Below are 10567 nucleotides of genomic sequence, written 5' to 3' on the forward strand. Positions count from 1 at the left end.
CAACAAATACTTTGAAAATAATCTAAACCTAATTATACACGAGAAATGAAACACCATTGCATATCTAAAGTGCCTTAATGAACCAAACTAGAGGTCAGAGTTCTTTATTTACAAGCCACATTTAGTCACATTTACGGAATGGCAATGTCGCACGGGGAGCAGCACAGTACAGTGTAAAGAACTCTTGACTGGATGGTCACATTTGAGCCTTGGCTTTGCCACCTCTGATCCCTGGAATCTTATGGTCTCTCTCACCTGACACTGAGAGGTGGAAGCATAGCGCCCCCAGCAGCCTCTGCTTGGGTGTGAAGTTCTATAATAAGCAATGCAGTACTACCCCAGGTTGGTTCCCATGTTACCATCTGTAGAATCATGACAGTTCTCATCAGCTACACTGTGGGTTAGCGATGTGGCTGCTCTACAGAGGCACACAGACGTGACAGTTTTGTTTCCCGGTATTTATTTGTAGGCTCTTAAGTATCTAGATAAGGAGAAATCAAAATGATATCTGTGGCACGTTCTTATGCCTCCACTACAGAAGAGGGTGGTGACAGAAAGGGAACACTAGCCTATACATGCTAGATACTGTCCTCCAGGAAGATAGACAGGGAGGCTTCAAAAGGAGGATGCTGGACTTAGGTCAAGTTCTTCATCAAGGAGTACAATGGATTAAAAATATACTGAGCTGGGGATGTTTAGCTGGTAAGGTAAACTTTCTCTGAACAATGTAGGCTTGTTATTCAGAGGGAAAAAAAACAAAATTTTGGTTATTCATAGACTGGCAACTGTACATTCAGATTGGCTGTTTGGTAATAATAGTAGCCTATTGTTAGGAATATTTGAAATTTATTTTATTACCATAACCAGACAGTTTTTCTTAGTAAAACCACCTGCTAGTAATACATCTGTATCGAGAATACTAAAAGACAAGCTTTTCTTTTCTGTGAAAAGTGTTTCTGTTCACATTTTTTTAAAAAAATACATACAGGTATGCCAACATTTAATTAAGCAAAAAAAAAAAAAAAAAAAAAAAAAAAAAGTCAAAGTCAACCTGATAAATGGCAAGCTCTTGGAACAAAGTGCAAAATCAGTTTCACATCAAACGTATTCTATGCCTCATCAAAGGGACCAGCAATGCTCACGGGTTTGTGCACTGAACACCTCATTAAACAGAATGACACATTTTGACAAAAACTTCACTTAGAACTAAGAGCCCAGTGGAAAGCAGATTTGGTAAATTTCAGACACAGCATAGTTGATTCCACACATACAATGCCAACAGTTGCTGGGACTGGCTTGTGACAGGTCCCTCACATCTAGAGGCTCTGCCTTCATCTAGACCTTCATCTTCAGCAATATGCCCCAAGCCGCAGACTCTCCTGGGGTATATCAGAACGGAAATGAAAATGGAGGCCAGCATCAGGACCATTCCATTTGCACTTGCCCTCCCAAAAGACTATAGCACTTGTTTCAATCAAGCACAATCTACTGCAGGGAATCTTAACATTAGAACTGCCTGACAGAAAGCAAACAGGCTTTGAAATTACTGCTTGATTTACAAAAAGGGCACCACAGACATTGTGTAGCATTCTACTGCTGCTTAGCGTGGTATAGCTCTCCTAATGCATAAATTGTTGGTCAGAAACAGCAGGAAGGTACTTGAAAACTCACATATCAACAGTAACTTCTGACACCTTCCTGATAAAGTGCCTGTCATTGATCTACACTCTTAATATTTTTACATGGCAAGGTTTTTAAATTTTTGCTAACAAAATCAATTTACTTAAACTAAAGTAAATATTGGTATAAGTGAAGTACAATATGAAAATGTTCACCCAAATTTCTTATCCTCAGAAAACACCAGGAATACTTGAGTGTTAAGCACTTGTCATCTCAAATTGCAATTTATTTGTAATTTGTGCCAGGATCTCTGTGTGTAGCCCTGGCTGTGCTGTAACTATGTAGATGAGGGTGGCCTTGAACTTACAGAAATCCCTTGACTCTGCCTCCTGAGTGCTGGAGTTAAAACTGTGGATCACCATGCCAGGCACAATTACACTTCTCATATACCCAGGACCCTGGAAAGTCAACCATTGTGAGACGCCCGTGTGAGGATTTTTTTGTCACCTAATTGCTCTCTAGTCATAATAGTTCATCCTCAATCAAATGTTGTCCTAGACTTCCTGGAAGTAATTTGTATTTGTGCAAACAAAACCAGAGAGCCACACTGTGCCAGGTGACCCTGGAGGATACGAAGACGTAAGATGGCCCTGGCACCACTCTTTCTGCCACCCGAGGTGCTCTTTTTTGTCATTAACAGAATCTAAACAGGCAAGGAGAGCTACTGGAAAATTTACCATAGACGGGTAAAGGTTTTCATAGAAATCTGTGATGTAGCAGATGGTTTGCATCTAAATACGTTCTTCTAATGTATTTGCATTTTTGAAAATAGGCTACAAAGTAACTTAATGTGATAACTGGATTTTTTTATAAAGCAAAATAATGTCATTTTTCACAAGACCAAAAATTTAATATATTTAAATCTATGTTGGAAATACACAAAGGCAATTATGTATGTTACTAGCAAGCCTTATTTTGTACAAATTACACAATACCCATTTTTAAAAAAACATACACATGACCTTTGATGGTACATTTCTATGCTGGCAAATATATTTCTGATACAAAGGCACTTTGAAAACCCAATATGGTTTGGTTCATAAGTTTGCAAGGTACAAACAATTTTTACAAACGTATGATTACACTGAAGAACGTCAACAACTGTGACATTACATAGAAAACAGACTTCTTTTTGTAAAAACAACACTGGTTTTATGGGAATAAAAGCAGTGGTTTCCAGCAGCTTTAGTGAAGACATTCAGAAGGTTGAAGGCCCCCAGTCTGAATTTCTTACTGGCTGGGTGGGATGATAAGGATGGGGTGAGAGTGATCAGCAAGAACCCCCAGCAGGAAAAAGATAACCCAATACCCTAGGACGAACCCAGAACCCTCAGCAGTCAGAATGGCTCGAAGGGAAATAACATGGGCAGCAGTCTGGGCAGGATCCGGCTGTGACCCTGCTGAGCACACGGCTGACTCTACCTGCGTCCTTGGTGCTTCGGAGTTGTAGTGGTCGTGTCTCTGTCTCAGAGCCCTGGGTAGTACAGTGCTTTGGACTGCACAGTACTGGGAAAGTTTGGTCCTCAATCAGTTTCCTTTCTTTGACTACATTGCGGCAAAGTCAATCTGTACATAAAGCTGTCTCACTCCAGCCTGGAAAGTTAAAAAGAAAAATTACAACATCAAACCTGAAAACCTGAAACAGATGAACATTCTAGGAAAGCAAACGACACCTCATTTGTCTTTAAAAATGGAATTATTTTTGTCTTCTGCTTCTAAGAAACTATCCATTTTCATTGTAAGTCGTCAAACTACTACAGGAAAAAAAAAAATCTGTGTCATCAGCCACCTGCCCTGCGTATGCGCCCTCAGACGGGGTTATCCATGTGCTGCTGCCGTTAGAGGACACGACACTGCTGGATTAGGCAGCCACCCATTCTAACCAGCTCACCACGGGCTATATCTTCCCATGGCATTTATTTAAAAATCACAAGTGACAACTGGTTCCTTATTTTACACTCCGATTCCTTCAGTCTTGGCTGTGAGCTAGCTACTCAAGGACACTGCTGTCTAAATTGCACCCTATTTCTTCTGTATTATCAATTTTATTCTCTCAACTGGGCCATTTCTATTAGTGATCAAACACACTACAATTTCTTTTACTGTTTAAAAAAACAAAAACAAAAACAACTTTAAGTCACCATCCCTGACTGCCTGGTGTAATCTCAATGTGCTCTGTGGACAGCCAAACTTGGCCAAACCTGCTCATCTTTACTGTGTCTAGTTCCCTCGCTCTTACAGCCAGCCAACCCTCAACACCTCTCCCCACCTTCTACAACTACCTGCCAAGCAAACTTCCAACTTGCTCCTAGTGTTCCCCAGCCAGCTCTCAGTCCTGATTATCAGAAGTAATACGCAGTACCAGTGTTCCAGTGCCAAACACTTCCCTGTGATACTTCCAGAGAATGTTCACTGGTCATTCATGTGGCAAATTGTCTGTCTCCTTCCTGGTTTCTTCTATCATTAAGCAATGAACACTGGCATATCAAAGGCTTTTAGTCTTCATAGTCTTCACGAGGTCTCTATTGCTCTCTGCAGCCAGACTGTAAGTCAGCCTTTGCCTGTATTCACACCTCCATGTTTGCACGTTCAGACGGGAACTTGCATCAGTATGACAGTTCTACTGGGTTATCTAAGAAGCAGTACAGGATCATCAAACCTGCTGACCTACTGCTCTTTCTAAAGATCTGGTTCTCACATCCAGTACCCAACCTACTTACAAAACTTGGTGGCTTTCCCTCCGAAATAATTATCCAAGCCCCAAACGTGACCACTTTACGTGTGTCTCCATCATTTTGAACCAGCCCTAGCCACAGTCAGCTCCTTTCTAGATTTTGTCAATGCCCCTTGCCTGGCTTCCACATTTCTGGTTATTCTTAGTATAACTAGAATAGTAAGCACCCTGGATGCCCCTCGGTGTTTACCATGATGCCATGGAATGTAACTCCTGCCCTCTGGTTTGATCAGTGTTACTCCTCCGCCTTTATTTACTCCCTTGGCTGTGCTGCCCTCCTGTGAGCTATGCTCCTTATGATGGCCACAAGACATCCCTGTCACACTGTATCCAGACATCAGAGAGGGCTGAGGACAGCCATTATACAATTCATTCATGTCTTAATCCAACAATATTTATTTTTGCATTTACTGTTTTCCAAGCAATAGTCTCTCACCTAAGAATACAAAAGACAGGGAAGAAGACATTTTAGGAAACTGCCTTGTTTTCAAAGAGTTCATATTCTATCAGGGGCCTGGAGAGGAAGAAGTAATGAAAAAGAGAATTTTGGATGGTAATAGCATAGAAGAAACACAGCATACTGTTTAAGAGGAGGCAGATTTTTCAGACACTCCAGCCTTCTCCTCTGTCACTCTTACCCAAACACCTGCACACTGTCAAGTCAGTGTATGAACACTACACTCTGGAAGCACCTACACTGTCCCTTCACATCATAAAGATTACTTATTCAATGTGATTATTATTTATGTTCTCCTACTATAATATAATCTCTCCAAGAGAAATAGATTTGTCCTCTTTTACATTCCAGATGCCCAGAACCTTCAGTAATATCTGACACACAGCATGTGGTCAATAGATATTACTGAATGAACTAAAATTCTAATAATTTCTTTCTTTCAACCAAAAACTACTTTTAACTAGAAATGGGAGAGGGGAGAGAGAGAGAGAAAAAAAAAAAAAAAACAAAGATTGCACTTGCCAATACTTTACAAGGAGAGACGCTCAGTGGCGGACAAGAGGTTTCAATGTGACCGTATGATAGCAGTTGTTAGGCTCCTCAAAACACCCATTTCTATTATGGATTATTTTTTTCTGGAACTCAGGGGGCAGGGTTCTGTGCAATACTAATGGATGCATGAGGTAGGTTTAGGATTTAGCGAGCTTTAGAACACGAGATAGTCTGGTTGTCAGGACAAAAAACCCAGCCTTTTGCCTCTCCCCCAAAAGCCTTCCTACAGCAAGCTACAGCATTTGTTACCCAACTTACAGAAAAATGAACTGGTTACTACTTTGGCTAACAGACTCTGGAGAAAAACATAGTATTTATTTGCTCTTTTCCTATACATTAAAACCAAAGCTCAGTTTCCCTCACTGTGAAGCAGTGCTGATTAAATCAACCCTACCAATTTGCAGGAGTTTTATATGTATTATCTAATACTTAACACGCAGTTAGTAAATCCGCTACTCTAGAGTAGGCACTGTTGTCAAGATCCTGTGTGAATGTATGAGAAAAAAATCCACACACAACAAAGGCTGTTACTATAAATTATTCTGGTTTTCTACAAGTATATGATTTGACTAACTCAACCCAGATGGCCCTGAAATGACTGAGGAATCAACTAGTCTGAAAAATTCTTATATGTGTAATCTTAATAGAAAATAAAAAATATTGTACAAACATATTGTATAATCTTTTCTTTTTAAACAAAATTGCTAATGCAAGTTAAATGGGCAAACAGTTGGGCTCCTTTTATTGCCTGCCATTTTCATTACCCCAGTCCTAACATAACGGGGAAGACAGTAATAAGGAATGAGTAGCCCAAGGCGATGAGAAGGAAAGAGAGAAACAAAGGGGCTAGATAAATTATCTTTGCATAATCATGAGTTAATTACTCAAACTGGTATCAGCGCCTCCTGGGGACAGCAGCTTTCCACCAAAGCTCCATCCTACCGCAAAGATAAAGAAGCCATGTGAGAAGTCTTTGCTGTATCCACCTGCCCCAGCAGAGATGGGCAGCTTGGTTCTCCAGATCCTAGTGTTCATTTCAATTTCCTTCAAAGAAAAGAGAAAGCCAAATTTCTAAGAAATCTTCTGGCAAGCGGCCTACTCCGTGACACAGAGAATCTCGAGTTGAGTCCCAGGCAAGCATGGCAGCTATCCCAGAAGTCTACCGCCGCAGTAGTCTGCAGCTTCTTGAACGGGAAAGGTAATTAGTTATTTTAACCCTTCTAAGTTCACCTCCCCTGCCTCCACCCCAAAAGTTAGCCTGGTGCTGCAGGCTTGGGCTATCACCACGCAATATTCACTGTTGTGTAAAGAAGTTACAGTTAGGAAACAGGAATGTGACTATAGAAATTGTTGTTTTACTTGTATTTTCTATGGACCAAAGCCATACATGTTTTTATTTGACATTTTTTTGACTGAACATGTTAATCTTTATCACTTTAGAATGCAAAGGAGGGGCTAGAGAGATGGCCCAGAGATTACAGCACCAGAGGATTCATGTTCAATTAGCATCCACATGATGGCAGCTCACAACTATCTGTAACTCCAGTTCCAGAGGCCTTCTTGTAGCCTCTGCTGACACCAGGCACACATATGGTGCATAGACATACATGCAGGCAAAACACCGACCCACACACACATTTTTTAAAATGTTAAATGAAGTCATGTAAAACCATCTTACTTTTCCATGAAAGATACTACAGAATTAATGAAATGTAACTAAATTATAAGTCAAGAATAACAATATAACAGGTTATCATGACACACCTGTTATCTTAGAGCTCCAGAAGCAGGGGCAGGAGCAGGAGGATTACTACTTTGAAGCTGCCCTAGCTACAGAACAACTTCAAGGCTAGCCTGGGCTACCTAGTGAGACAGCGGGGGGGGGGGGGACCAAGAACAGAGGATAGAGTTCAGTTTTTACTTAGCATCCCCAGAGCACCACCAACAAAACCAAAAAATATTAATAATAAAAGGAAAAAAAATAAATCTGGTTTCTTTCTTGGAGCCCACCCTGTGGTAACTGATCCATTAATTTCTGTCGCAGTACCTGTCACTGTCAGGAGGCGCCAGCATTGCTGCTGCTGCAAGCACTGTGTCACCACCACTAAGGAGTCAATGAGCACTGACACTCTACAGTTTAATGTACAACACAAACCTAGGGGTGCAGAAGACCTAGAGCTGTCAATCAGCCTCTTGAACTTTAGGTACATATGATGAAGAAAGATAAGAGAAAGATGGCCAAAAAAAGAGTCTGCCGAGCAGGCAAGCAAAATCAATACTAAGTGAACACTAAAGCCCCATTATAAAAAGGTTAAAAAAAAGTTGGAAAGGGTAGAAAGCCAGAAACGAAGTCAGAGAAGGAGACAACCCTTTCTTCTGTGTGTATCCCTCAAGCAGACAACACAGGCCTGAATGAGCTACTGGTCAGTCAAAGGGAGGGCTTCTGAACACAGGAGGCTCGAGGAGGCAGAGGCTTCTGTAACTTAGGGACTCTGACGTGTGTTTGGGAGGAGGCTTTTTAATTCCTTCCTGGGTATAACTGCTCACTTCTATTTTGAGGTCAGAGAACAGAGCACAAAAGGCAGAAGCAGGAAGCCGGGGGCTCAGGATGCTGGGGGCTTAGGACTTAGCAGGCACCGTGGGGAGAGAGAGCAGGGACAGGGAAATGAAGGGGGCTCCACCAGGAGAGGATGTGGAGGAGGTCTGGCTGTCTTCTGTGCTCTGGGAAACCAAGGAGCATAGTGCACCCCAGGCAAATTCTAGATCTCTGAATATATTTAAGACTTTTTTCTTCAAGCATCATTTCTAATGAAACAGAGCATATTTAAAAATTCAAGGTTGTAATTATAACTGTGAAGTATACCATGAAAAGATTAGCAAGTGATCATGGCCAGTTTAAAACAAAAACCTTGGACCACTGAATTGCTTGCTTTTTAATCCCGAGCCTCACTTTCTGTTCTGTTTCTAAGTAAACACAAAAACAAACTTTCCATCCCTCCAGGTATCAATTGGTAATTTCAAAAACTAGTTAGGTGTATAATGAGGAAGACTCTGACACACAAGAAAACCTAGGGCTTAAGTACTGGACTACACCTAATTGGTATCCCCAGGAGCCTGAGCACCGGAGTGACTGCAGCAGCTCCTTTCCCTACACTGCACGCCTGTACGTAAGGAAGCCCATTTCTTTAGCACCTTGAGAGAAATCAGTGACCCTGGAAGATGGAATTACATAGGATAATGCCCCAGAATTCTAAAATCACTACAGACTTAGCATCGGATTACTAAATAATAGAACCTTACAACTCTCTGATTTCCATTTCAATTTAAAGTTACTTTAATAGACAAACAATTTCTTTAACCAAAGCTCATCTCTTCCATTCTTAGGGTCAGCTGTCAGGAAGACAAGCAAAGTTCAACAAATGCAGGAGAGACTCAGCAGGAAGTTCTCTTCCTTTAGAACCAAGACCAGAAACTTTCAATTCGAGAAAGCATCAGTGTGTTTAAAAATCTGATCTAGTTACTTGTCTATCTGTCTCTTTTTTGTGGTTGCTTGGGGAGGTCAGGAGTCAATCTCTCTTCCTATCCCTGAGGTCAGGTCCCCAAGCTTGGCAGTAAGGTACTTTACCTGTTGAGACATTTCACTGACCTGAGGGTCAGTTTTTCCCCTCAAAAAAATAAAAATAAAAATAAAATAAAATAAACCAGTAAGTGGGAGGTTTCAATTTGATAAGTGAGAGTTATGAGTAAGATGTAACTTAAAATACGAAGTAATTTAACAATTTGCATTTCATGAAATGAAATTTGTTACAGAAAGCCCTGATATCTACTCATGTAACAAGGACATTGCAGAAAAAGAAATAAATGATTTAAATATCCTATTCTGGTATGTGAGAACTAAAATAGACTAAAATCATTAGGTGTAAGAATAAAAGTTATTTTTGGGATGTGGCACACCCCCTTGTTCTCCTGGGTGTGGTGGGGAATGGGTTTGAATATCCTCATGCCAGTTTCAAAGGGACTCTCTGGTAGCTACAAGGATTGGAATCAACTAGTCAGAACCTTAGTTGATAAAAAAAAAGGCTGAAAATATTCAATGCTCAAATACAGTTTCTGAAACAGACAAGGTAGCTGAAGGAACTTTCATATTTCCTGTTTCCAAAATTCAGGCTTGTGCCTCGGGAGGCCTCCCTGTGGTCCGAGACTACAGTCCCAGCAGCCCCACCAGAAAGCGGCTGCTAGCACAGGTCGCAGAGTAGGAAGCACATGCCTCTTCACTGGGAAAACTGACTGCGTGGCAAAGCCTCCAGCATCAGGGTGCTCAGGAGGCCCACAGGAGGTCCACAGGAGGCCCACAGGAGGCTCTCGGGAGGCCCACGGGAGGCCCACAGGAGGTCCAGGAGGCCCACGGGTGGCTCACGGGTGGCTCACAGGAGGCCCACGGGAGGCCCACGGGAGGCTCACAGGAGGCCCAGGAAGCTCACAGGATGCCATAGAAGCCCCACTGCAAGGGCAGCAAGCAGCAACACTAGGAGAAGTCACAGGATGAGGGAGGGCGGTACTGTGGAGAAGGCAGCCTGCAGGTTACTGCAACATTGTTCTCCTCTGTCCCTGAAACATGGAGTCTATAAGAAGAATTCAGATATACTGCCTGGGCCTCCAAGGTTTCATTATGAAAGTGATACACATTTATATAGATGAGTCACATTTATATACTGTGTCTTCTCAGAAAGCTGCTAAAATTCTGAACAAGTAGAATCATCGCACAGAATTAACTGCATCAAAGATTAGGATTGTGTAAATCCTAATTAACATTATATCTGTCAGTAATTCATCCATAAGCAACCCAAGCATGTGTGTCTCTCATCGGGAGGCGGAATCCCTGATTCATGTAATGCCTTGAACTTAACTAGACTGCATATTATATTCATGTCTGAAGATGTGAAGGCAGAGAAAGAGAAATATGTACGTAGTGACATATGTCACAGAAAAGTAATTCTGCTTAGAGGAATGTTTAGACTCCAGCCAACAATACTAACTAAAATAGAAGGCCCTAGATCAATACCCAACACTGAAAGAAGGGGGGGAGGGAGGAAGAGAGAGAGAGAGAGAGAGAGAGAGAGAGAGAGAGAGAGAGAGAGAGAGAG

General features: G+C 41.6%; 1 protein-coding gene across 1 annotated transcript in view; it reads right to left on the bottom strand.

Annotated features, from left to right (window-relative positions):
* Positions 1-1031: 1031 nt before the first annotated feature.
* The window catches only part of Slc30a7 (solute carrier family 30 member 7), a 66185-nt gene continuing 56649 nt past the window's right edge, over positions 1032-10567 (bottom strand). Inside the window, exon 11 of the mRNA XM_021195893.2 lies at positions 1032-3273. Within this exon, the coding sequence (XP_021051552.1) occupies positions 3226-3273 (48 nt within the window). The 3' untranslated portion in view covers positions 1032-3225. The remainder of the gene's footprint in view (positions 3274-10567) is intronic.

This window comes from Mus pahari, chromosome 4 (genome assembly GCF_900095145.1).
Source record: "Mus pahari chromosome 4, PAHARI_EIJ_v1.1, whole genome shotgun sequence".
NCBI lineage: Eukaryota > Metazoa > Chordata > Mammalia > Rodentia > Muridae > Mus > Mus pahari.